This window comes from Myotis nattereri (assembly GCF_964212035.1).
Source record: "Myotis nattereri genome assembly, chromosome: 1".
Taxonomy (NCBI): Eukaryota; Metazoa; Chordata; class Mammalia; order Chiroptera; family Vespertilionidae; genus Myotis; species Myotis nattereri.
Window position 1 is genome coordinate 9,913,467 of NC_138075.1, and position 27,066 is coordinate 9,940,532.

General features: G+C 49.6%; 2 protein-coding genes across 2 annotated transcripts; one reads left to right on the forward strand and one right to left on the reverse strand.

Moving 5' to 3' along the window:
- Nucleotides 1–963: 963 nt before the first annotated feature.
- Nucleotides 964–18,010, reverse strand: DDX24 (DEAD-box helicase 24). The gene is made up of 9 exons (XM_081097354.1): nucleotides 17,907–18,010; nucleotides 15,750–16,469; nucleotides 11,742–12,227; nucleotides 10,409–10,562; nucleotides 9,618–10,133; nucleotides 6,870–6,945; nucleotides 4,786–4,974; nucleotides 2,930–3,059; nucleotides 964–1,500 (listed from the first exon to the last, which is right to left on the reverse strand). Exons 2-9 carry the CDS (start codon nucleotides 16,462–16,464, stop codon nucleotides 1,226–1,228), a joined length of 2,541 nt encoding a protein of 846 aa, XP_080953480.1. The 5' UTR covers nucleotides 16,465–16,469; nucleotides 17,907–18,010; the 3' UTR covers nucleotides 964–1,225.
- A 6,144-nt stretch (nucleotides 18,011–24,154) lies between these two features.
- IFI27L1 (interferon alpha inducible protein 27 like 1) lies at nucleotides 24,155–26,805 on the forward strand (the record flags this gene model as incomplete). The annotated part of the gene is made up of 3 exons (XM_081084764.1): nucleotides 24,155–24,173; nucleotides 25,071–25,232; nucleotides 25,765–26,805. 3 exons carry the CDS (start codon nucleotides 24,155–24,157, stop codon nucleotides 25,893–25,895), a joined length of 312 nt encoding a protein of 103 aa, XP_080940890.1. The 3' UTR covers nucleotides 25,896–26,805.
- Between the last annotated feature and the right edge of the window lie 261 nt (nucleotides 26,806–27,066).

The window sequence follows — 27,066 nt, forward strand, 5'->3', positions numbered from 1 at the left end:
GTACTTGGTCCACACGCTATGACACCTGAGTCTGAGTTTAGACCAACTATCCTGTTGTAGTTATCCAAAGGGGCTCAGGGAATACTGCTGCCATCCTGCCAACCTTGCCAACCATGAGGCTGAGGGAAACTTGTTTAGAAGCCCAGACTTAGCTGTACAGAAATCAGAGCCAATATTGCTCCTACAACTGCAGCAATATTGACTCCTCATCCAGACTGACCGGAGAAAGCCGGGTGGCACAGGGAGGTCGCTGGTTCCCTCGGCACATTTACACACCATCCGCAGCTGCAGCGGCCGTAAGCAGCAGCCTCTGCTCTGAGGAGCTCAGCAAAGGTGATGTGAGTGGCAAGCACTGGGCAGAGGGCGGGCATGGGTACTCAGGGGCCCACAGCAGGAGCACTTCACCCTCTTGGGGGCTCAGGGACCTACAGACAGGAAGCAGGGCTCAAGGATGGAGAAAGCAATCAGGCCAAGGGAAAAGCATATGCAAAGGCTCAGGACAAGAGAAGGGACACATGGAATCGTGGGAAGCAACCAGTTCTGTCACAAAGGGGCTGGAGAGAGAGACGAGGAGAGAATTTGCTAGGGCAGGTCTGGGTGCTCACACACCAGTCAGCATACTAGTCTTGGCTTCCCCACAAGTGATCTGATGTTCAGGAAGCCTGTGTTGTCCTGGAGCCCGAGGATGGCGACCTCTTCCTACCTACACCTGGGCTGGCTCAGACAAAACTACAGCGGTGAGCGAAGCGAGTGGCAGAGAGCCCGAGCTAAGGGTTCTGCTGTGGGGAAAAGCGGGAGCACGTGCTGAGGACCCAGACAGAAATGATTTCACATTGATCTGCAGAGCACTGGCCTCCTGCTCCATCCACACTGCCCTGCGGGGTGAGACACCCCCCATGTGCATCCTACAGCCGAGGACTAGGACAGAATCCCCCATATTCTGGCTAAAAATACAAGATGACATGCTGGTTCTGTTGTTTTTAATTAAGGAAATCAAGTTGAACATACAAGCCTGTAAACACTGAAATACAGAAACATGTAAGCTGCTGCACAGAATTCTTACTTTAAAACAGCACAATCTGCATGAGGTCCCTCCCACTACGGGGCGGTGTGGGAGAGAGATTTCTGTAACCGGCTGACAGTGGAGTGAAAGGAAAGGTGGAAGTGTCCCGCATAACCAGAGAGCACGGACCATGTGTGGTCACAGCAGGCTGCCTCAGGGCAGTTAATTTGCACTTGTACTTGGCTGGGGCTCCTGCTGCTGCTGCTCTTTTGTTTTGGGCTTTGGCTTCCTCTTCTTCTGTTTGGAGAGGCAGCTCAAAGCGGACTCACCGATCCTCGGAGCAGGCCTGAGCACGGGCGGCTGGCCAGACTGAGTGGGATACTTGGTTTTCAGGTCATCTTTGAACAGCGGCTGCGAGAGTAAATGGCGCAGCTCCTTCTTCAGGATCTTCATCTGCTTCTGTCTTCGACGCTCTTCTTGCTGGTCAGCTTTTCCTCCTTGAAAGACAGTACGAAAAAGATCATATTTACCTGAAAAATTTCCCCTGATGGGGATGTTGTGAGGAGAAATGTTTTCTGGAGAGGCAGGCTCAGAAGTTCTCTGCAGAGGCTGGTGTTGTCTGACTTCTAACAATTTAGGTGGGCCAGTCAGGGCCACTCTGCCCTTTCCCTGTCACAAAAACCCTCTAAGACAGGAATTATCTTAATTTTACAGTCCAGGAAATTCAGAGGTCACTTGCTGAAAGTCACAGAGCTAGCTGTCAAACAGATAAGAACCCAAATCTCCAGACGTGTTATCAGTTTTCTTTCTACACCCCCCACCCACTTGCAGCCTGGGGTTTGACAACTCAAAGCTACAAACCCCTCAGGAGACAGGACAGTCTCTGCAGCCCAACTCCCCTGCGTCTCCCCCGCAGCACTGTGACTACCCTGCAGGGGCGGGCACAGCCCAAGGGCTCACACCGGCCTGTCCTCGGGAAGGGAAGCAGAACCTCATGTATCTACAGCCCAGGCCCCAAGCCCGAGCTACCAGGAGCACTAGCTCACTGTCATCAAGCCCAGTGGTTTGGTTCCTGCTTCTATGCTGAGCACACCGTAGTATGTCTGCCTCTGACTCTTGGTTTTGGCACTGAGATGCCAACACCCCAGCTGAGCTACTCACTTGTGGGCTGGAAAGAGCAATGGGCCTAACTCGGTGCTGTCGGTTCCAGATGTGGTTCTGCCACTCCTGAGACTCGGGAACTTTCTAGAGCAGGGACCACACAGACACATCTCTGAATCCTAAGCCTCGGCCCAGGTTCGGAGTTAGGGGCTCAGGAAACACCTGGTGGTGGGGCTGTTTTCCTGGACAAATGACTTCTCTTCTGTGACCCTAGTTCCCTATTTACAGGATAACTATCCTGTGGTTTATGTCAGGAGACCATGGAGATCAGGTGAGTTGATGACCAAGTGCTTCGTTAGCTTGGAAGACAGGCAGAGTAGTAATGACAATAACTCGAAATGTATCAAATACTTTCTACTTGCCAGTCACTGTTGAAAGCACTCTAAATCCATAAGTCAAGCCATCTTCCCAACAACCCCATGAGGTAGGGACTTTATAACCCGGATTTTATAAATGAGGACACCCAGGCACAGGGAGATTAAGAAACCTGACCTGGTAACATCCATTTAAGGGAATGGGGCAGCCCTCAAACATGGGGAGTCTGGCCACATGTGGGTGGTAATGGAAGGCCCCAGACAAAGAAGACAGAGGGAAGCAAGGCTGAGGGCTTTAGGCTCATCCGGGACAAGAGCCTGTCACAAAGAAGGAAAAGGCATCTTGCTGACAGTGACAGGACCCGTGGTAGTGGGGAGGTTCCAACAAAGCAAAGTTGAAGGGAAAACAAGCTGAACTCGCCCTTGCTCAAGGTCCGTCCAGCCCACTTACCCTTGTACATTTCCTCGTCCAGCTCAATCTCAAGGGCAGCAGCTGCCTGCTCAATCCAGGAGTTGTGCAGACAAGCCTGGAAGTTCCGATACTCGGCTTTCTCAACCTGCCGAGCTAACTGGACTCGCTCCTGGGGGAAAGGAACAAAAACTGCTCATCTGACAAAGGGTTCAGGCCTCTGGGAAGCAAAGTCTGTTTAAGTCTGTTTAAAAATGCTCTTGAGCCCAGCTGGCATGGCTCAGTGGTTGAGCGTCGACCTATGAACCAGGCGGTCACGTTCAATTCCCAGTCAGGGCACATGCCCGGGATGCGGACTCGATCCCCAGTGTGGGATGTGCAGGGGTAGCTGATCAATGATTCTTTCTCATCATTGATGTTTCTAGCTCTCTTTCCTTCTCCCTTCCTCTCTGAAATCAAAAAAAATATATATTTTTTTAAAAATGCTCTTGCAATCAGTGGTCCCCGATGAAAAGGCAGAGAGCATGTGTGACACGTGGCACACACAGGAAATCACAAGGGCCGGCATCCGAACAACCTGAACTGCCCCCCTTGGAGCCTCCTCAGGCGACTGCCAGCTACAGGTGTCCAAAGGACACCCTTCCCCGGGCACCACAGCTGCTTCCACGGCTGAGCTGAGACCCTGAAACACCCCAACAGCCCGGAGTTAGGGCCCAGCTCTCAACTGCAGCGAAACAAACTCACAGACTGCCTTCCCTCTCTTTCAAGCTGTCCTTTGAGAAAAGCATTTCAAGTCTCCCACTCATGGGCGTTGTGGTCAGACTGCAGTGACAGCGGAAGACGGCGAGATCTTGCGTGTGACGGAAAGGAGCCACGAAAAGTCAGGGTGGCTCAGTCCCCCTTACTCAAGGTTATCCTCTGCGCCTCCACCTTTCCCTCTGCATCTCCACCTTTCCACCTGCGCCTCCATCGTTCCATCTGCATCTCCACCTTCAACCTGCGTCTCCATCGTTCCATCTGCGTCTCCCATCAGACTTCCCCACATGGCTAACATGCCGTTTGGGCCAAAGGAGCCAACGGCTCTGCTCCCTCAGTTCCTGGAATTTCATCTCTTCACATCTCTATCTTTAGGAGGCTTGGAGAAAACCTCATCTCCTACCAATTCGACCACGTGCCCACTGATACCACAGTGCTCCATTTGTCCTGAATTTTAGCACTTGGTCGGCCTCACAAGCCAGAGAATCTCCACAGAGAATGCACCCGCCTTGCTATTTGATGCACTCTGGCCCATAGTAAGCAGTACCCACTCAGGAAATACCTGCTAAGTTAAAATAAAACCCCAAAGGTGGGAATTACTGGCATCTGCTTCAGGACTGTGACGAAGCCCGAGTGTCTGCCTCAGCAAGCCACGCTGACCTCCCTTCCCTGCAGCCACCCCGGGATGTCCAGGCAGCAGGGCTCACTGCATCCAGAGGAGGTAGTGGAGGTTTCAGAGACAGACAGTGAAGGTTCATTTGTGGCCACTCGGTCTTTCGCCCTTATGCCAGGCACAGTGCCTCATTCCTTTTTTTTTTTTTTAAAGAGAGAGGCAAAGACAGAAACATCAATGTGAGAGGAACACATCAATTGGTTGCCTCCTGCAAGAGCCCTGACTGGGGTCAGGGCCGGGGAGGAGCCTGCAACCGAGGTAACATGCCATTGACCAGGATCAAATCCGGGACCCTTCAGTCCGCAGCTCTATCCACTGAGCCAAACTGGCTAGAGCCTTGTTCCATTTTTTTAATGAATCCCTTTGTTTAGCTCTTGGAAGAAGCATTACTTAGTTTCCAAGGGTTATACTTCCAAGGTGAGGGAGCATGACCCTCCCCCCTCCCTAGCGCTGGCTCTTCACTTTTTACCTTGACTGCGTCCATGTACTTTGTCTCCACAGGGAACAATGGGATGTCCTCATCTTTCTTGAGGGTTTTGTAAATCTTCTTAAAATTGATCATATCCTCAGGCCCAATCAGCATCAGGCTGAGGCCTTCGTTGGTGGCACGAGCAGTTCGACCGCTTCGGTGGACGTAAATTTCCGAGGTGTGAGGGACCTGCCAAGGGAGGAACTGGGAGGTCACCATGTGGCCACACCAAGCACTGCTCCTCCCCCCTCAGGACCAGCAGCCCAATGCTGGAGCCTCCTCCCCCTCAGCCAGGCAGCCAGACACCTCTCCAGCACCGTGGACTGATCCAGCCCTTCCCAGCCCCACATTCAAACTGTCCCCAGGTTTACTCCCCGTTCCCTGTGCGGGCTCTGCCCTCCCACACCCCTGCCCTGGTTCAGGCCGTCAGACTATCAAGTGGGAAATGGCAGTCACTCTTCACTTTCCTTTCCCAGCATTCCCGCCTCTTCTCACTCAGCTAACTGCCCACTTCCCTGTGTTCTTTCCTCCTTCCTTTCCTACCTCTACATGCTCACATCCTTTCTACCTTTACATGCCAAGCATCTTTTAGAAAGCACTTTCCAAGCTCCCAAACTAGAAGCTACCTCTCCCTCCCATTATATATCTATATATACATACATACATATGTGTATGTGTGTATATATGTAAAACGGCATATCGGGACAACGCTCCAACTAACTGGGCCGCCCAGCCAGGGCTCTCTCCCATTATATTTTGAAACTTTCTAATATCTTCTGCCTTAAATTATGGCTGCAGTCACTTTATCTCTAGTGGATCTGCTACGTCTTAGGGGCTAAAACTGTATAATGTTCACCGGATACCTTTTACAAAGACCGACCCAGCCTCTTCCCCAAAAAGATTTGCTGAATTGAACTGGCTCCCTAAATTTGCTTTTTAAAGCATGAAGGACTAAAAAGGAGAAATGATGCCAGAATAGCTATCTTTTATTTGAGCGCTTTCCCTGTGCTGGGTGCTTCATCAGCATTAGCTCATTTAATTTTAGTAATAACTCTATGGGGTAAGTAGCATTTAGTCCCAGTTTATAAACAATGACATTGAAACCAGAGATGCTAAGTAACATGCCCAAAAGTAACCAACTATGAGGCAGCCAACACACATCAAACCGTGATATTCACTAGGGGTATACACAATATTAACATCAGTATCAAGAGCTGCTAAAATTTAAATGCTTATGCTGTGCTACATGGTTTTCTAAGCTCTTCACATGTAATAACTTATTTTACCTTAAGAACTTAAGAATTAGATACTATAATAACTGCCACTTAACAAATGCAAAAACTGCATACAAAGAGACTAAACAGCTTGCTCAAGCTGGGATTTAAGCTCAAGCAGGTCTTAACTTTCACACCTTTCTACTTCTCTACACCAGCGGTTCTCAACCTGTGGGTCACCAACCTGTGGGTCACGACCCCTTTGGGGGTTGAACGATCCTTTCACAGGGGTCGCCTAAGACCATCGGAAAACACATATATATAATTGCACATTGTTTTTGTGACTAATCACTATGCTTTGATTATGTTCAATCTGTAACAATGAAAATACATTGTGCATATCAGATATTTACATTACGATTCATAACAGTAGCAACATTACAGTTATGAAGTAGCAACGAAAATAATTTTATGGTTGGAAGTCACCACAGCACGAGGAACTGTATTACAGGGTCGCGGCATTAGGAAGGTTGAGAACCACTGCTCTACACCAAAGTAACCACTCTATATGCTAAACTGATTATCCCCACCTCGTGGAAGAAGCTAAGACTTTAACCCGGCAATCTCATGTAGCTTGCCCACGTAAGAGAGGGGCTCTTTGTATCAGACAAAGCCAAGAGGTTTGAGAATAAAGCTCACCACAGTGTTCCCACAGTGGCAACAGCTGGTTGTTCCCGAGGTGCCAGTGGTATTCTCTGTGGCATGAGGCCTTGGGACCAACAATTCCTCCTCCCTCTCCTTCTCTCCCAACCTCTGCTTTAAAAATTCCCCATCTGATCCTGGGAACTACAAGTTCCCTGATGCCCCTACCTGGTAATGGATGACATGCTGGACTTTAGGAATATCCAGGCCCCGAGCTGCTACATCTGTTGCCAGGAGAACACAACTGTGGTAGAAAAAGGAAGCTCATTAATGATACCTAATAGCTACCACTAATCAAATTCTTACCACCTGCTGAGTACTCCAAATACTATATAAACCCTTACAAACACCCTATGAGATGTTATGTACGTATCTCCCTTTCACAGATTCAGAAACTTAGGCTCAGAGATTAACTTCCTGAGGTACGTACATGGCCGTAATCAACAAGCCACACTCTGCAATACTGAAGACCACCTCAAGTGACTTCCGTGCAGCCACACATATTCCAGGTCGGTGACCTCATCCCCTGTCACCCTCCCACTTACCTCCCTCCAGTCACACAGATGTCCTTACTCTTCCTCAAACATGCCAAACATGCGCTTACTGTCAAGCCTTTGCACTAGCTATAACTAAGGTCCTAAAAGGTCTTCCTCAGATACATTTCCTTACTTCTGCTCTGCTCAAACCTCACCTTATCAGAGAAGCCTCCCTGGCCACACACTCACAGTCTGGACAACTCCCCGCACAACTTGACTGTTTAGCACTTAGTACCACCTGACAAACCATATACTTACTTTTCTTCTTTTATTTATATACTTACTTTTCAACTTATTATTTCCTTCCACTGTAATGTAAACTCCAGGAGACTGCATTGTTCACTGTGCTATTACCAGCCCCTAGAACAGCACCTGGTTCATAGTAAGCACTTGATAATATGTGTGGAGTGATGTTTCTTAATATCTGCACAGTTCGAGGAAAGTCGAAAACACTTGAGGTCTTAAAAACAAGATTCTGGGCCCTTCAGGGTCCAAACTCCCTATATCTCTGAGGTAGGGATGAGGAATATGATGCAAATTAAAGGCTGTCAAACATTAAACCATTGTCCTAAGTCAGTGATGGCGAACCTTTTGAGCTTGGTGTGTCAGCATTTTGAAAAACCCAAACTTAACTCTGGTGCCGTGTCACATATAGAAATTTTTTGATATTTGCAACCATAGTAAAACAAAGACTTATATTTTTTGGTATTTATTTTATATATTTAAATGCCATTTAACAAAGAAAAATCAACCAAAAAAAATGAGTTCGCATGTCACCTCTGACACGCGTGTCATAGGTTCGCCATCACTGCTCTAAGTCAAGGTCAACAAACTTTTTCTATAAAAGGCCAGGTAGTAAATTATTTTTGGTTTTGTGGGTGATAGTCTCTGTTGAAACTACTCAACTCTGCTGTTATGGTGCAAAAGCAGGCACAGAGAAACATGAATAAGCCTTGCTGTGTTCCAATAAAAAGCTACTAATAAAAACAGGCAGCCCTGGCCAGTGTGGCTCAGTGGTTGAGTAATGACCTATGAACCAGGAGGTCACCAGTTCAATTCCTGGTCAGGGCACATGCCTGGGTTGTGGGCTTGATCCCCAGTAGGGGGCGTGTAGGAGGCAGCCAATCAATGATTCTCTCTCATCAATGTTTCTATCTCTCTCTCCCTCTCCCTTTCTCTCTGAAATCAATAAAAATATATATATATTTTTAAAAAGCAATGAAAACATATTTTAAAAAGTTAAAATAAAAACTGGCAGTGAGCCCTGACTGGATAGCTCAGTTGGTTAGAGCACTGTCCCCATATGCCAAGGTTGTGAGTTCAATACCCGGTCAGGTCACATAAAAGAATCAAGCAATGAATACATAAATGAATGCATAAAAACGTGAAACAACAAATTGATATTTCTCTCTAAGAAAATCAATTAAAAAAACAAAACAAAAAAGCAGGCAGTGAGCCAGATTTGGCCTGTGGGCCAGTTTGCCAACTCCTGATCCAGTAAAGCAGTAACTCTGCCTACCAACATTCAAAGGGAGTTAAACCAGACACTTGTTCTAGAAACTAATCACCCTGTAACTTGACAAAAAACACTGTGGGCAAATGCCAATTCAGAGTCAGCCTCAACCAGCCCAGGCCCTCAGCTTGATACCTCACCCTGCTGCCTGAGCATCCGTCTGGCCCTGAAGCAGATGGTCAATGACAACATAACACGTAAGGCACAGCATGAGCTCTGGGGGCTGACAGGCTGGTCGGAGGCCCAGCTCTGTCAGGCTGAGAAACCTCAGGCAAGCTAACTAGCTTTTCTAGCCCTTACTGTTTCTCACCTATAAAACGAGAGTAATGATAACAAATGATAGTAAAGCTAACGTTTAGCAAGTATATACTACATGCCAGGCATTGTTCTGAACACTTTATATGCACAAATCCACTTAATCTTAACAGCCCTCTGTGGTGGCTTCTATTATTACACTAATTATGAGAAAACTGAAACAGAATTTGACCAGCTAGAAGGGTACAGCCAGGATTTGATCTCAGGCCATCTGTTCCAATCTGTTCTCTTACCATCAGTCTATTCTGCTTCTTCTCAAGAATGTTAGAAGTGAATAAATGTAGTAATGTATCTAAAATGCATCATAGTACTTACTCTATTCTTATGGTAGGTACTACTGTCACCACTGTTCATTATTAAGGAAGTTTCTGTTGGGCATTACCAGCAACCAAATGTACTAGACAGGGTAAGCCTGCCTCATACTGTTCAAAACAAGAGCACTTTATACTGATAAGGCCCCATAACAGAAGGTAGCTTCCCACCATCTCCCCACCATCCTGCAACCGTGACCCAATGGCTAGAGGCCGGGCTCTGGGGACAGGCCTGACTTACTCTTGCAGGCGAGCAAACTGCTCCAGGTTCCTGAGCCTCTGCTTCTGGTGCATGCAGGCGTGCAGGGTCAGCGGCATGATGTCTAAGACTTTGAGGAGCCCAGAGAGGCGTTTGATGCAGGAGATACTGTTGGCAAACACCAAGGTGCGCCCTGGATGCTGCATCAGGAAGTAGTACAGGTATAAGTCTTTCTCATCATTCTCACAATGGATCTTGGTCTCGGTCAGTGTCTCCACTGTGGCCTCATTTCTAGTGAGGTCAATGACCTTGGGCTTGCCCCTCATGCCAATCTTCTGCACGAGGATGTCAAGTTTGGCAGTTTTGTCAATTTTCTTGGTATGTTTCTTGTGAAGGACTCGAGCAGGAGCTTGATGTACCAGGGTCAGTGTGGCAGAAAAAACAAGTGTCTGTCTCTTTGGGTTGTATTGGGAGTCACTGAGCATCTCCAGCAGCTGTGAGAGCTCAGCAAAGTGGCCTTTCTCAACCATCCGGTCAGCCTCATCGATCACCAGGCACCTGCAGATCCAGACAGCCCCACATTCGCTGGTTAATAGCGGGTAAGAAGAATCATCTAGAACATCCTACCACCACCCCACCCTCAAAACACACACACACACACACACCATGAGGGCCTCAATTAATCTCCCTCATGCATGTTTGGTTTTCTGAAGGCCAAGGTTTAGCTGGTACCACATCAGGACACTTTGTGACAGAGAGAAGGCACTGCACACACTACCAGGTCACCTCAGGCCCACTTCAGAACAGGGGGTGAGGGAGCTCCTGTCTCTCACCTGAGCTGCCGAAGGTTGCTCAAATGAGGGTGCTTTTCTTTAACGAGCTCCCACAGTCGGCCCGGAGTGGCGATCACAATCTCAGGCTGGCGGTTCAGCATTCTCTGCTGTTTCTGCGTGGACATCCCACCAACCAAAATAGCCGTTTTAATTCCTATGGTACATAAACATAAGGGACACCGTTATTCAGTCTAGTTGCTTTTCTTCCACAGCTGACACAGGCACCCCAGATTAGCAGAGGCAGTTACCAGCACAGCTCCTCTCTGCAGGGGGTGCTGAAAGAGCTGGCAGGGCCTAACTGCTGGTGCCACTCCTAGAGGACTTTCCAAGTCTGGGATCTGGGCCTTGCCTACTTCCCCAACCTCCTTCCTTTCTACTCCCTTCTCTCCAACCACAACAGCTCCAGAAAAACTGAGCAATGCTGTACCACAACTGGGAATAATGTTACCTGTGGCTGTGACACACCTCCCCTGGGAAGCCTGCCCATTCCCCTCAATTAGAATTCATCTGAATCTCCTCCAGTGCCTGGTATTCTCTCCTCCCTCGTGGAGGACTTCTCAAGGTATCCAGTGTGAAAGAAACACACAGAAGCATGCAGTCAAAGCGCTTAGCAAAGTACCTCACATGCAGTGAGAGTTGGTAAGTAACTGTTGCTTTTACTATAAAATACTCCCACTGTGCAGTTCTCCCCAAAAGGAATTCCATGAGAGAATTAAGTACTAATGCCATAAGGCAGAGGTCGGCAAAGTTTTCCCTAAAGAGGCAATCATAAACATTTTTGGCTTCATGGGCTAAATGATCTGGCACAACTACTGCCCAGCCAGTATGGCTCAGAGATTGAGCATTGACCCATGAACCAAGATGTCATGGGTTCGATTTCCAGTCAGGGCACATGCCCAGGTTGTGGGCTCAATCCCCAGTAGGGGGCATGCAGGAGGCAGGTGATCTACATTTCTCTCTCATCAATGTTTCTATCCCTCTCCCTTCTCTCTCTATAAAAATCAATAAGAACGTTTTTAAAATAAAAACTACTAACTCTACTTCACTCTGCCTTGGTGGGCTGAACTTTATTTACAAAATCAGGTAGTTTGTCAAATCCTGCCCTAAGTATCCACTATATCCAACAAATTAATTTCCTGTGCATCTAGAATGGCATTAGCTATGTGTCTTTCTTAGGACAACTGAGAAAGTGGCACTCAATTTTCTGTAGAGCATAATTCTCTGGCAGATGAGAAGTTTCCCTGGAGGGCAATAGCCACAGCTCGCTCACCTCTGCCATGCCAGCACCTAGGACCCTCTCAGGAAACACTTACTACATGGAACTAAACCTCACCTGTGAATTTGGCCACAGCATCGATGTGTTGTTTGACCTGGACAGCTAGCTCTCGGGTGGGAGTCAGAACCAGCCCAAGTAGAGGACGCTTTGGATGTGATTTACAGGTGACGGATTTGACATCGAACTCCTGTTGTAGCGTTCCAGTCTGTTCATCAAGCTTTTCCTCTTTGTCCTCATCCTGTTTGGGGATGGACTTCTCCCTGATTAGGGAAGAAGGTCCTTCGCCAGCATCATCATCCCAGAAGGGCAGCACCTGGTCTGAGATGGCAGCTCCAGTCTCACTGGGCAGTGCTTCACCCTCTATCCCCATCTCATCACACATGGATCCAGACTCAGTTCCAGCCTTACTTGGTGCCCCAGCCTCAGCTCCAGTCTCACCAGGTGGCGCTGCTGTGTTACTCAGAGCTGGGGTAGGCTTCTTCACCTGCCACTGCAGCACTGAATGAATCATTGGAATGGCAAAGGCCAGTGTTTTCCCACTGCCTTAGAAGTAAAACAAGCAAACAAAACAAGCAAAAACAGTGTAAATCAACAGATGCACATATTTTTGTCTGAGGTTCTTTCTTTACACAGAATAAGGAACCCTTGAAATAGCAAAGTACCAGCCAGACCAACCCAAACCCCCCCCCCGCCCCCCACCCTGCCCCGCATAGGCTCCCCTACAGCACTGCACCTATAATTAGGAGCCTGAGGAAAATCTGGCAAACTGACATTGAAATACGTCACCAATGATGAACTAAGGACAAATGTCCAAGCAATGAAACCCTAAAGAGATGGGCAAGTTGTATGTGTGTGTTTTGTTGTTGTTGTTGCTAAGGAACACATGGGGGGGGGGGGGGCAGGGGAATGGACATCTGTAATAGTCCTTTCCCAAAACCTTTCTTTGGTGAGGAAGGAGGAAGTAAGAAAAATAAAATCTTCGTTTTTGAGAAAATTTTAAATTGGCATACTTTGGTCTATGCTTAGACAAGAATGAATGGCCTCTGAATGTATATGGAGTCGCAATTTCTATCATGTGGGTGGTCAAAACAACCAAAACACCTGGAGTTGAGATCTTAAAGTAGTTCCAAAGTCATAAAGCCCAAGCAGAAACAAGTACATGAGCTCTGGACTAAGAAACCTTTATCACAGCCTCAAGAACACCCCCAAATAATTTTCAGAGGAAAACGAACAGCTCTCAGTATTAAAAATGCACAAAGAACGAGGTGCTATAGCAGAAACAAGAATAAAAGAGCAAAAAACAGACCCACAAAACTTCAGAGAAGAAAAACAGCACTTTCCAGCAGAACCAATGAAAGCTAGAAGAGTGTAACAATATTTGTATTTGAAGATCTGAAAAAATAACTGAGAATCTAGAACTCTACACTCAGCAAAAATTTCTTTCAAAGCAAATACAAGATAAAGACTTTAGGCATACAGAAGTTGAAACAATTTATCATCAGTAGAGCTGAACTAAAAAAAAAATATTAAAAGAAGTCTTTCATGCAGAAGAAAATCTGGATCAACAAAAGGAATGATGAGCACCAGAAATGGTAACATGAATCAATATAAAAGATGCCTTTTTTCTTATTTAAACTTCTCTTAAAAATAACTGACCATCTAAAGCAAAAACAACATAAATGTATTTGGGGATTCCTAACGCATTGTAAAGTATAAAATGAAAAGCACAAAGAAGAGGAAAAATGGAAATATAAGAGGCTGCCTGGGGATGAAAAGGAGGGAGGCCAGGGAAGGAGAGATCGCAAGGGGTCCAAAGTATCTTGTGGGGTGGTGGGTATATTCATTATCTACATGGGCAACAGTTGTCCACTGCCCCAAGCTTTTTGAATCTTGGACCTGCAGATTCACAACCTTCCATGCGATGGCCTGATAGGAGCTGAGGTATAACTCCCAATATCAGGCTTTTGCCACAGTGGCTCACAGAACCTTGCCTACCTGCCTTCCAGAAACCCATTTCCACGCCTCTGCACATACCAAAGCAGTGTTGCCAAATGCGTAATAGCACAAAGATCCAGCCTAGAAATCAGGCACCACAGATTTCAGCTGTGCAGGTTTAGGGACTCTGTCTATCCTCTGTGGTGCCAACTTTCCACATCAGTAAGGTGGGAACAATGGAACTTACCTCAGGGTGGTTGTAAGAGCTTAACACAGGGCAAGACACATTTTAAATGCTAAGTAAATGTTCTAACTCATTATTACCTTCATTCCCCTTGCCTGAGGTCTCCTCGCTCTTCCATCTACTACTGCTCTACAGGAACTCAGCCCAAGTTTCCTGACCACTGTCAGAAGGCACCAAGTGTCTGTACGGTCTAGTCCTATCCATACCACAGAGGACTCACTGAGGCTACTGAGCACTTACAATGTGGTTACTCTAAATTGAGATGTGCTGCAAGTGCAAAATACACACAGATTTTTAAAAGTTAGTATAAAAAGGAATGCAAAGTAGCTCATTAACAATTCTACATATATTACATACTGAAATGTTTTTTTATAAAATTGGTTAAATATATTAAAATTAATTTCACCTCTTCTTTTTTTACATTTTTAACATGGCTCCTTGGAAACTTGAAATTATATATGTGGCTCACATTTTATTTACGTGTGTGCGTAATAAAAAAAAAAGGGTGATATTCTAATTAGACTGGATGTCCTTCCGGACAACCTTCAGGACAAAGCCGGGGCTTCGGGTCCAAGGCAAGCCACCACAGTGGCGAGGGCTGAACCCCTTGCATGAATTTCGTGCTCGGGCCTAGAGGCAATTGAGAAGCATGGATTCTGAGGCAACAAATATTTGCTAAGCAGCCTATAGAATACTAGGCCCGGCAAAGAAGTGAGGACACAAAGGTGTCTCTAACACTGATGCTCCCAGCTAGAGAACACCAAGGAAGGAAAGAAAGACACCCACAAAGCAGGCAGTCTGGCTGCAACAGAGGGGACACAGAAGATGGAGCCAAGTATCCCAGATCCAATACTTACTGCTCGTGAGCCCTTGGAAAGAAAGCCCTACTTCATCTTCTCTGAACCTGTGTTCTCATATATACTAGAGGCCCGATGCACGAAATTTGTGCAAGGGGCATATATACAGGAGGCCCAATGCACGAATTTCATGCAAGGGGCTCGGCTTTCTCTGGAAGGTCTTCCAGAAGGACGTTGGGTCTAATTAGTGTTATTATGCTTTTATTATTATAGATTGTGTGTGTGTGTGTGTGTGTGTGTGTGTGTGTAGAGGGTGTCCCCAAAAGAATATATTCACACTTTAATAGCTGATAGTTCAATTTTGAAACACACACACACACACACACACACACACACACAACCAATGGTCTAGTTGGACTAACAGTTCCAGGCAGTATAAGCTCCTCCCCGCACTCAGCAGTTTAGTCCACCCAGGAAAAGTCAACCTGTCATTGCTTCACAAAGTCATAGGTGACTTGGGGAATGCGGGAACTTTAAACAATGCCTAGTCCCAACAGGCAGCTCATGCCAAATCTGCCTACAAAATCCACCTAGTAAACATCCACCACACTCAGATCCTTCCAGGGACAATAAACCACCAACTCCCAAAGCAGCACTTTTTATCTTTGGACAATTGAGAACCGGACACTTCTTCCTTACAGGCATGAAGATCCACCTCTCCAGAGAGCTGATCCTAGCCCTTCTCGACTCCTCTGAGCCACTTAGAAAAGGCTCAAGAACAGGAAAAAACTACCACTTGCACATCACTTACAATGACTTCAATTTTACTTTACTGTGGCATTTACATTTCACCCACACACAAAAGAAATAGGCTGCTGTTGTCCCCATTTTATAATGGGCATATACTGCTCAGGAGATCAGGCGACTTGCCGAGGGTACTGATCAGGAACAGGCAGAGTACGACTCCGAGCTGGCGGACTTCTAAACACCTTCACTAACAGTGCTTTCATGGTTCTGTTCCCAACACCCCCTCCCTCCGGGTCACCCAGCCTTGGCAGCCAACGGCTCCGTCCAGATGAGATGCCCTACCTGTCTCGGCTGCCCCGAGGATGTCCAGTTTGTCGCGGATGGCAGGAGCCAAGGTCAGAGCTTGGATTGGCGTGGGCGCAGAGAAGCCGAGAGCGCTGAGTGCGCGGAGAACTGGCCTGGGTACAAACAGATCCTTCCAAGCAGACACATCTGCCTTCTGGTCACGCACTTCAGGCAGCCATGTCTTGGCTTTTTTGGGCACTTGTGGAGTAGCTCCCTGGGAAGGCTCCGATTTTCTTTTCTCTTTCTTTTTCTTCTTTTTTGGAACAGTCAGGGCCGGGCCTCCTGGTGCCATCTCCCCTCCCTCTGGATCAGGACGGACTGTGCCATCTCCCTGGGGCTCTGGCTCGGCCTCTTTGACCTCACACTCTGTCTGGGCACTGGTTCCTTCAGACTCCGCATCTTTGCTCTTCTTCAACTTCATCTTCTTCTTTGCAGAGCTACACTCTCCTTCCTCCTCGCCTTCTGGGACAGCGTGCGCCTTTCTCTTCTTGGGCTCCCCCTTTGAGAAGAGACTGGAGGGATTCTTGGCAGGGGAGACCAGCCGGTAATCCGTCAGTTCCTCAAAGCATACCAGGTCATCCATCTGTCCACCTGCAAACATGTTTGGGTCAATCTTCACCTGCTTCCATTTTCCCACAACCTTGATTCCCTTCCTCTGAAACTTGCCATGGCTTGGTGACTTTGGCCTTGAGTTTGTGTCCTTCAACTTCATGGTGGCTGAAAGGGAGAGAGAAACGTCCCATTACGTTGGCAGCTGAGAGGCATGGCTTCTGAGGCAACAAACATTTTCTAAGCAGCCGACAGAATGCCAGGCCCTGCAAAGAAGTGAGGACGCAGAGGTGTCTCCAGCACGGACGCTCCCAGCCCGAGAACCCCACGGAAGGAAGGAAATGCACCCGCGACGGAGGCAGCCTGGCTGCCACCGAGGGGGAGCCAAGGACTCCAGACCCAGTACTTACTGCTCGTGAGCCCTGGAAAGAAAGCCCTGCTCAAGCCTCTCCCAACCTGTGCTCTCACCTTTTTACAAGGAAGAAGGGCCTAATCATGTTCAAGTCACAAAACGGAGGACGAAGCCAACCACACCCAAGCCATTTTGAAGGCAGAATAAAATGGTGGGTTTTTTTTAGGGGGGGACAGAGGGGGAGACAGCTGAAGGGGCCGGCTTCAATAAAAATGCACAGCTTTGCCCTGCTCAGTGGATAGCGCACTGGCTGCGGACTGACGGGTCCCGGATTCGATTCCGGTCGGGGGCACGTGCCCGGGTTGCGGGCTGGATCCCCAGTAGGGGGCGTGCAGGAGGCAGCCGATCAATGATTCTCTCATCACTGACGCTTCTCTCTTTCCCTCTCCCTTCCTCTCTGAAATCAATAAAGATACATTTTTAAAAAAGTGCACAGCTTTCTTCCTTTTCAAGTCTTGCCCCAGAGGGCAAATAAATGCCCGTTCCCCGTGCTGGCCTTGGCCCAATGCCCCAAAGCATCCAGGCTTTCCCTGCCTGTGAGGTGGTTTAAGAACCAATAAACACGTATCGTCTGAGCGGAACTCGCTCCACGCTTTCCCTTTCCAGAAAGGCTGAGAAAAACTCCCTGTCAGAAAGACATACGCGAACCCCGGTGCCGAGCCGGACCACCACCCTCAGCTGAGTCCGGGCTGGACGTACGGGTGGCCTTTGGGGGCCTCCGTTTCCTCGTCAGGAAAACGGGGGTGCTGTGGCTATTCGTTCTACTGGGTCCTCAGACCCCCAACACAAAACGGTGACGCACGTCAAAAGCCGCCCGGCATGGCGCCTCCGAGGGGCGCGCACCTGCCGCAGGACGGCCCGCCCGCCCACCGACGCTGCCTCCGGGCCCACGAACACGGAGCCCCAGGACCCCCAGGCGCGGGCGACGCTCACGCACACACACGGGCGCGCAGACCGCGGCCGGCAGAGCAGACGGGGCCCCTCCTCGCGGCGCCGGCCCCCTCATCCGCGCTCGCGCCTCGTCTCACGCACGAACCGCGGCACGAAGCGGAGACGCCGAGGCCGCCGGGCCCTGACGCCCAAGGAAGGGGCACCGACGAGACCCGCAGGCTGCTTGGCGGCCGCCCTCTCTGCACCCAAGAATCGCGGGGCGCCCGGGAGCGCACCCCAGCTCCTCTCCCGCCCGCACGCACCGTGTGGACACGCCGCGCGGCTCCCTCAGACGCCACCGGCCCTCCGCCTCAGAAGACGCCGCGGGAAGCTGTGGCGCCGTCCGCAGTTCCGGGGCGGAGCTTACACTCACGCACGTGGGACCTCTGCGGCAGGAAGTCCCGCCCCCATGGAGGACGCCGCCGTTTGATTCGCTACCGTGAGTGCAGTGTGAGCGTGGAGAGCGGGGATTAATGCAGCAGCAGCAGCAGCAGCAGTGTGTCCTGTGTATTCTACAGCTACCAAGGATCGGGGGCCACCACCACCATTCCCAACCAGTGAAAGATTAGCAAATTGATTATATTGCCTCCCTCCCTCCCAGGGAGGTTCCAGATCTGCTTTGGTTTATGTGGACATTGCTCCTGATTTAAGACAAACTTTCCCCTGTTGCCCTGCAAACCAGGCAGCCACCACCAGGTGATGAGAGAAGCTGAGTATCAGGCCTGGGACATTGTGATGTGTTGGAATTAGATTATCCTGAGGACCAGCCCACACTCCCCACATCTTCTCATTAGCAAGGCAAAGGTCAGTTCTACCTGGCTCTAAGATAAGAATGAGTCATCTGGTTCATTTGTCTTGCAAGGTTTTAAGTCACCCAGGAAGGTGACTATATTTATTTAGCCTGTGAGAGTCCTCAAAAGCCTCAGTACACACAGGACTTCCACCTCTGCTCTGCCTTCTCAGGCAATTACTTCCCACGGTAGGCAGGGTCTGGGAAGTGGGGAAGGGGAGGGAGCAACAGGCTCTTTGCTGCCATCCAGGGCTGCTGTGGCTGTGCTCAGAGGTGACTGTGCTGGGAAGGGGTTTGAGCCCACATTTACCCTGAGACTTTGGGAGCAACTGGTCTTGCTCCAATCCAGGTTACTCTCAAGCCCTAAAAGTTAGACTGGGTAGGGGGCAGTGGTTAGTGGACAACGATGAATAGAACCCTGGCGATCAGGGAGCCAGGCAAAGTCATTAACTTAAAAAGCTGGGGTCTGTGCAGATTTGAGGGATGTGCTGGAAGTGGCCCATAGACTGCTATAGAACAGAGGGCAGGGCTCAGGGCAATAGAGAGGTGCCCACATCCACATCCCAGTCCATTACAAGTCAGGCACAGCACTTGGGGTTTCACACTCTGTTTCTGTGCGACAGTAGGCTGTGCACCTTGTGTTCCCACACTGCAACCAAGATGTCAGATAAAGCCATAGAGGACGGAGAAGCGTTTGTGACTGACTCCTGCAGGAGTCTCAGTGGGATGGTGAGTGCCCTGGGGAGGCTCTGGAGGGTGAGGTGACCAGGGCTTGGGGTGCATGGCCCAGAGCAGAAGGGGTGTGAGCAAGTCTCTTCCCTCCTGGGCCCCAGCCTGCCCCTCTGTGAAGTGAGAGACCTGCCAGCTCTCAGTTGGTGCCCAGGTCTCCCTCTTGTTACAGAAAACTGGAGAAGAACCAAGCAACGCTTAGAGAGATGGAGTTACATTTATTATTATTATTATTATTGTTATTATTATTATGCGCAGGCCCAGAGGAAAATGTCTCTCAAATTCTGGGCGAAATCACACAGGAAGTTTCCTGTATTTATACCATTTTACCCTCTTTGTCTCCCAAATATGGGGTTTTCCGGTCCCCTTTGCAAGTTCTTAAAGAGCCCCTACATGCTGGGGCTTTGAGACCTCAACCAAAGGCTTGGCCTGGTGCCAGCACTGATAACTTCGTCTGGGAAAGGTTTAATGGCCTCTCTGAAATGGGAGTAGTCTTATTTTCCCTATTATTTAAGCCAGCAAGCATTTACAGAAGCCAAAATGCAGGGTTAAAATTTCACACAGCAGTTTTTATTTTTATTTTTATTTTTTAATATATTTTATTGATTTTTTTTACAGAGAGGAAGGGAGAGGGATAGAGAGTTAGAAACATCGATGAGAGAGAAACATCAATCAGCTGCCTCCTGCACACTCCCTACTGGGTATGCGCCTGCAACCAAGGTACATGCCCTTGACTGGAATCAAACCTGGGACCCTTGAGTCCTCAGGCTGATGCTCTATCCATTGAGCCAAACCTGTTAGGGCCACACAGCAGTTTTTATATAAGATGGATGCTTCACTCTGGCTCCTGCTTGGGCTCATCTCCAAGCATTCCCATCACCTGTCAGCACAGCTGCCACAGAGAACCCCTCCCCACATCGGAGTTGTTGGGAAATGGCGAAGGGTGCTGTGTGGGGTGTCTGGGCCTCATGCCCTCCTCAGGGGCCTGGGGCAGCAGCCTTTGGTCCCACATCTGCCGCCTTCAGTTTGCTCTTTTTCTGCTCCTTTTCCAGAGGAGGAAGAGGAAGAACCCTCCCAGCCATCCTCTGCTGGTTCTACTCCTGGGGACCACCACCAGGACCCCCATCAGGACCCCCATCAGGACCCCCAATGTGGCCCAGAACTGATTCCACAGACCAGCCCAAAACCAAAGAAAAGAATTTCTCTACGGCAGGTAACTGGTCCCTGGGCGCTGAGGCCTCACCCCACCTCAGCTGTCAGCATTGAGACCCACGTCCCTGGTGGGAAGCTCTACTATACCCAGATCGCCAGAAAAGGGCCACAGTGTACATGGGCAATGAAGCCAGCGATGCTCTGGAATCAGGAGGACTGCACTGCAGGTCCTGGCTCTGTGACTGACTTGTTCCTTGACCTCAGGCCATATACGTGCCCTCTGTAAACCTTGGTCAGTTTGTTTCTAAGTGAGGGGGTAGTATTTTGTCATTGGCTCGTCACAAAGGTCTGCTGCCCAGCTTCTAATCAGCCTGGTACATGCTCAGGCCTGGCTCTTTGCCGGTTAAAGTCCACTGCCAGTGGACCTATTGGTCCCACCACACCAGGGCCTGGCTAAGTTTCATTTCTCCTCTGTGCTCCTCCCTGAGGATAACAGTTTTCAGGTTCTTTTGTGCATTTGAAATTAAGGAGGGGACATAAGGAAGATTGAAGAAAGCCAGATGGGGATCGGGTTACAGGAAAGTTAACAGGATTATGTGCTCTCTTAAGGATTAAAACTCCTTCTGCGGGTATTCTGGTATTTCAACGATGTGTTACCTAGATGTACCACAACACTGGACAGGACTGGCATAAAACCTTTCACTAAAGAAGTTATAGGCCTGGGGTGTGACTATCCACCATGAACTGCCCAGTTAAGAATGTATGTTCAGATCACCCTGTGAGGTTACTTGCCATAGAACCCCTTTTATTCATCCACAGTGGAATCATACAGTATTTGTCTTTTTGTGATTCACTTATTTCCCTTAGCATAATGTCCCAAGGTTCATCCATGTGTCAGAATTTCCTTCTTTTCTAAGACTAAACAATATTCCATGGTATGTAGATACCACATTTTGTTTATCCATTCATCAACCTTTGGATATTTGGATTGCTTTTACCTTGTGGATATTGTAAATAACGCTGCTATGAACATGGGGTGCAGGTATCTCTTCTAGACCCTGTTTTCAGGTCCTTAGGCAGATACCCAGAAGTGGGACTGCTGGATCATATGGCACTCTATTTTAGTTGTTAGAGGGGTCTCCATACTGTTTTCCATAAGTGAGGGAAACATCAATTGTCGGCCTCTGTGCAGTGCCAGCACGGCCAAGGGTGAACCTGAGGAGGGGCGGTGAAGGATTAAAGAAGACAGACAAAGAGAATATAGCTGGGGCTTGGCAGATCTCCCATGCCTGGATGAGGACACAGAAAAGATCCAGCCGGCAAGCTGAGGCTTTATTTTATAGTCAGAGATAAACAAGGTAGTGGTCAACATAGTTACAATGTTCTTGTGAGTTTCACTTGTTTTGGCAGCACTTGCTGCATCTCTCTCAGCCCACTAGCTACCTAGGAAGGATCTAGGGCAGTGATGGCAAACCTTTTGAGCTCAGCGTGTCAGCATTTTGAAAAACCCTAACTTAACTCTGTGCCGTGTCACATATAGACATTTTTTGATATTTGCAACCATAGTAAAACAAGGACTTATATTTTTGATATTTATTTTATATATTTAAATGCCATTTAACAAAAAAAAATCAAACAAAAAAATGAGTTCGCGTGTCACCTCTGACACGTGTGTCATAGGTTCGCCATCACTGATCTAAGGAGCGCTATAAGGTCAAGCTTAATAATGCTAGGAGAGCTCTGCCCTCTAAGCTGGGACTTGTTTGTGGCTCTGCCACAGGTCAATCCGAGGCTTAACCCTATAGCCACTCCCTATAGGCCTCCCATATGTGCCCCAACTGGGGATCGAACCCAAAATCTAGGTACATGCCCTGACCTGGAATCGAATCCGCAGGATGGTGTACAGGAGGACACTCAACCAGCTGAGCCACCCAGCTGGACTCTCTGCCCATTTTTTAAATTGGGTTATTTGTGTATTTTGTTTTCATAGGAATTCATTATATATTCTGAATATGAACTCCTTATCAGATATATGATTTGGGAAAATTTTCTCCCATTCTGTAGATTGCCTTTCCACTCTGTTCGTTGTGTGCTGTCATCGTCACTTAGGGCTGCTATTACAAAATGCCCCCGACTGCTGGCTCATAAACAACACAAACTTAGTTCTCACATTTCTGGAGGGTGGGACGCCCAAGATCAAGGCACCGGCAGATGAGTGTCTGGGGAGAGCCCACTTCCTAGACAACCAACTTCCTAAAACCATTACTAGCTCAGATTTTGCTGTAACTTCACATGGAGGAAGGAATGAAGGGGCTCTCTGGAGCCTCTTTTATAAGGGGCCCAACCATCAGGGCTCTGGGAGTAGGTCTGGGCTGGACATATCAATGTGCATGCCATCAGAATGCAGGTGGTCTTGAAAGGCATGGCCTGGGTGAGGCACCCAAGGGCTGGAGCCAAAGCAGAGAAGAGGTCTCGGGACTGAGCCCTGGACATGCCAACATCAGAGATGAGGGAGAGGAGAGGGGAGGGGAAGGAAGGGGAGGCAGGTGTGGTAGGAAGAGAAATGAGATAGGATGGTTCCTGAAGGCCAGGTGAGGAAATGCTCCTAGCCCATCATAAACACACCAAGTGGCTTAAAACAACAGAAATGGACTCTCCCACAGTTCTGGAGGCTGGAAGTCCCAAATCAGGGTGTCCACAGGGTCATGCTTCTTCTGAAGGCTCAAAGGGAGGACCTGTCCCATGCCTCTTCTCGCTTCTGGTGGCTGCCAGACATCCTGGATGCATCACCCCAGTTTGTCTCCATCTTCACATGGCCTTATGTCCAGGTGCCTAACACTGTGCAACTGCCTCCCTCTCAATGTAGAACATGATTTCAAGCAGCTTTGCTATAGGAAGTGCATCAAAGTGAGGTGGCAACTAGAAGATGTGGTACAGAGGGAGAGGATGCCTTTGTTTCTCAGGTGGCAGGTGGTAGAGCCTGGTTGAATGCTCTTGGGAATGGTCCTGGACAGAGGGAGACGTTGATGGTGCAGGATCATGGGAGAACAGTGTAGGAGGAGCACGTCCTAGAGTTGGAGAGAGCAGGGCCCAGGGCTCAGGTGGCCAGGAGCCTGAGCTGCTCAGCACAGAAGCAGGACGGCAAGAGGGATGACGGGCAGACTTGGTGAAGGAAGGGAGTCTACGGAAGCTCTCTTCTGGCTGCCTTCGTTTTCGGAGTTAAATAGGAAATAGGGAACCAGGTCATCTACAGGTTTGAAGATTGGGGAGAAGTTGTAAATTCTGGGTGTTCTCAGAGTGGGGCGAGTGAAGAGAACAGGAAATTTGGTGGAGTGCAGCCCAAGAGAGGAAGAGGAGGGGAGAGAGTTAAGGGTCTGCAAGGGGCACGTGTGGTGGGTACGTGTGGAATCTACATGGGTGAGGAGGGCACGGAAGACATGGGATGAATGAGGGACAGCGATGGGGGTTATATTGTGTCCCTCCCAAAAGCGGGTAGAGTCTTTTCAAGGTGTTGCCCTTCCTGGTCTGGAGCCCCTCAGAGCTCTGGGCATCCTCCCCACTCCGCATGCTCAGTAACTCCGACCTGTGGAAGCACAGGCAGGGGCTGCTCTCTCCTCTGATCCCGGCTCCAGAGCCCCCTTGCCACTGTGGGCGGCAGCAGGAAGGGCAGGGGGAGGCCAGCGTGCTGCACTCTCATGCATTGTTTTTGTTTCCGGTCAAGGTTGGTACAGCGGTGACAGGAGGAGGTGAGTCTCTCTGGGAAGGATGTCAAGCCCCCATCTGGCCCTGGGCCTCTGGGAGCAACCTCCCGTGACCCAGCCCAGGATGCCCTGAAGCCCCATGGTGTGGGTGGGCAAGGGTGAGTGGGCAGGGGACAGAGGTGGAGTACCAGCGGTGAACCTTAGAATGCAGGAACCAAAGGGAAGCCATGAACACACCCAAGTCCCAGCTCAGCTTCTCCCAGTGTAAACCTGTGGTCCTGGGCGAGCCACTCCATCTGTCTGAGTCCAGGCTTCCTCCCAGAAGGCAGGGCTGTCGGGAATGTGGGAGCGGAGCTGTGTCTGGTTCCCAGGAGCTGCTTTGGGCACCCTGGTAGCTCCTCCAATGAGCCCAGGGGTTAGCTATGCTATAGAGCAGCGTCCTCCAATACAGTGGCCAGAATTAAAGAAAATAAAAATGTTTGTCACACTAGCCACATCTCAATGCTCAATAGCCATGTGGCGACAGTACTGGACGGAGCAGATACAGAACATGTTCATTGTTGAGTGCTCTGTGACTGCACTGCTCTTGATATATAAGACGGGGGGGGGGCACCCCACACACACTGCAGGGCCCTGAGGGGCAGAGGGCAGGAGCCACCACCCCATCACTTCTTCAGAAGAGCTGCTCTGATGTCATCTTCTGCTGACCCTGTGTTGGGGGAAGCGGGGGGGGGGGGGGGGGACACTTTTTCCTGCCAAAGGGGAAGCTTGAAGGCCACTGCTTATTTTGACTTAATTTAGTTTCCACAAGGGCAACTCGGGCCCAGGAGGGCTGTGAGCCTCCCAGGTGTCAGCGAAACAGAAGCCTGAAGAGTCCTGGGATCCAGGCCACTAGCTGTGTCACACCTGCGGCCTTCCCTCGTGTTTAGTGCCTGTCCCTGCCCTGTGACTCTCACAAGAGCAGAGCAGACCCCAAGGTCATGCCCCAGGAAGATGACAGGGAGACCTGAAGGAGCCTGTCCCATGGGGCCAACCTCAAACGCTTCTTCCCGCAGTGTTGTTCGTGGGTGCTGCGCCCGTGGTGCTGGGTTCCATGGGCTTCACCAGCGCAGGCATCGCTGCCTCCTCCATAGCTGCCAAGATGATGTCAGCAGCTGCCATTGCCAATGGGGGCGGAGTTGCTGCCGGTGGCCTGGTGGCCACTCTACAGTCAGCGGGTAGGTGTCCTGAGCAAGAGTGAGGGATGAAGGGGAGGATCGGGGCCAGGATGGGATTCCGCCCAGGCCTAAGCCTGAGGGAGGGCCTGTCCTCTCCCTCCAGTCACCTGGTCCTCAGTCCCTGGTCCTTTGTCTCCCCTCTGCTGTCCACTCTTTTGGTTTGGGGTGGGTGGGTCCAGGGGTACAACCCAGCAGATATGCATTCCCACCCAACCCTACAAAACCTGGGCAGGTCCCCCTTCCGCTCACCAACTTCTAGACTCCAGCCTCGTCTAGAAGGTGCTGTGCCTGCCATTTCTCACAAAGTCTGCCCTGTCTGTCACTGGTGGACTCACCACCAGAGTTCATGCCTCCTCTTGGGGCAGCCGCCCCCCAGAGCAGACATCCTAAGGTTTTAGGAAGTAGAGGAGGGAGCAGGAGTGGGATGCTGGGGCCTCTGACCACCCGAGGTTCCCTGGGATCTCTGACCCCCCTCCCTGGCTGCTAGGGCACCCTGTGTCCCTGTGGTTTCACCATATCTCTTCTTCCCCAGGGGCAGCTGGACTCTCCATGTCATCCAACATCCTCCTGGGCTTGACTGGGTCATCTATTGGGGCCTGGCTGGGGTCTAAAAAAGAGGAACCCTCTTCCTCCGAGAATGGTTCAGATAAGGATGGGAAATAAAGAGGAGATGCTGTGACCTTCGCCTGGTGCCCGTGCTGCATTTCGTGGACAGGGTGGGACGAGCTAGCGGGAACTCTGTAGGAATGAGCATGATACCTCCGCCACTGGAAGCCAGGTCAATACTGTCACTCACTTGTGAGCCTGAGCAGCTCAGGTCTCCCCTCTGAGCCTCAGTTAGCTGCTCTTCAGATGGGGACATGGACCAAGTGTCTTCGAAGATCTCAGCCAGAGCCTCCTTAATGGCCAAGACCATGTCAGCATCTGCCATTGCCAAGGGGGCTGGAGTTGCTGCCGGTGGCCTGGTGGCTACTCTATTGCGCAGCAGGTCCTGGCCCTGGGACTGGCTTGCATGACCCCAAGCCCATCACATGACCTCTCCGGACCTTGATCAGTTTGTTTCTGAGCGCCCGGTCTCTACTTCCATCCTTCTGACCGTGGTCCCGTGCAACCCCTGCCATGGGTCCAGTGCAGGCGCAGGCATGGGCTCCCTCTAACCCACACAGGCCCCTTCCTTTCAGCCCAGCCTACCAGGCAGTGCCCTTGCTGTGCTGGAGGCAGCCTGTGCTGGCTTGTGAGAGCCCACTGATCAGTGTTTCCAGGGACTTGACAAGCCAGGTGTTAAACTCAGCCAGGGCTATAAGTTAACTTATGTGAACCTGTGATTAAATAATTTATATTAAAAACAAAGGTAATACCCTGGCCGGTGTCTCTCAGTGGGTTGGGTACTGTCTTGTGCACCAAAAGGTCACCAGTTCCATTCCCAGTCAGGGCACAAGCCCAGGTTGTGGGTTTGGTTCCTGGTAGAGGTGTGTTCTGGAGGCAACCGATTAATTTCTCTCACATTGATCTCTTTCCCCATTCCTCCTTCTAAAATAAGTAAAAACATATTTAAAAATAAACTTAATACTCCAAACTTGCCCCTTGTAATTGTTTTCCTGTTACCTATGCTCTCGGGTTATTCATACCTATTGTACCTGCGTGGAGGTGATATTATAGAACAGGTGGCACCGCACGTCTAGTCCCATCTTGGTGCGTAGGGACTCCAGGGTGGCAGCTTGAAATCAGCTGTAGTGAAAATATTGACACCAAGGAAATTGGCAAATGTTACCTAATCAGGGCTTGATTTGTTTTCTTCAGTGTCTAGACATAAGAGTGATGGAGAAAATGTTAA

Excerpts from the sequence above, each read along its gene's own strand:
- DDX24 (XM_081097354.1), bottom strand. The coding sequence starts at position 16,464 with ATGAAGTTGAAGGACACAAACTCAAGGCCAAAGTCACCAAGCCATGGC. Across the intron at positions 4,975-6,869 it reads AGCATGTCATCCATTACCAG|GTCCCTCACACCTCGGAAAT; the intron begins GTAGGGGCATCA and ends CTCCCTTGGCAG. Across the intron at positions 1,501-2,929 it reads GGACGAGGAAATGTACAAGG|GAGGAAAAGCTGACCAGCAA; the intron begins GTAAGTGGGCTG and ends CTGTCTTTCAAG.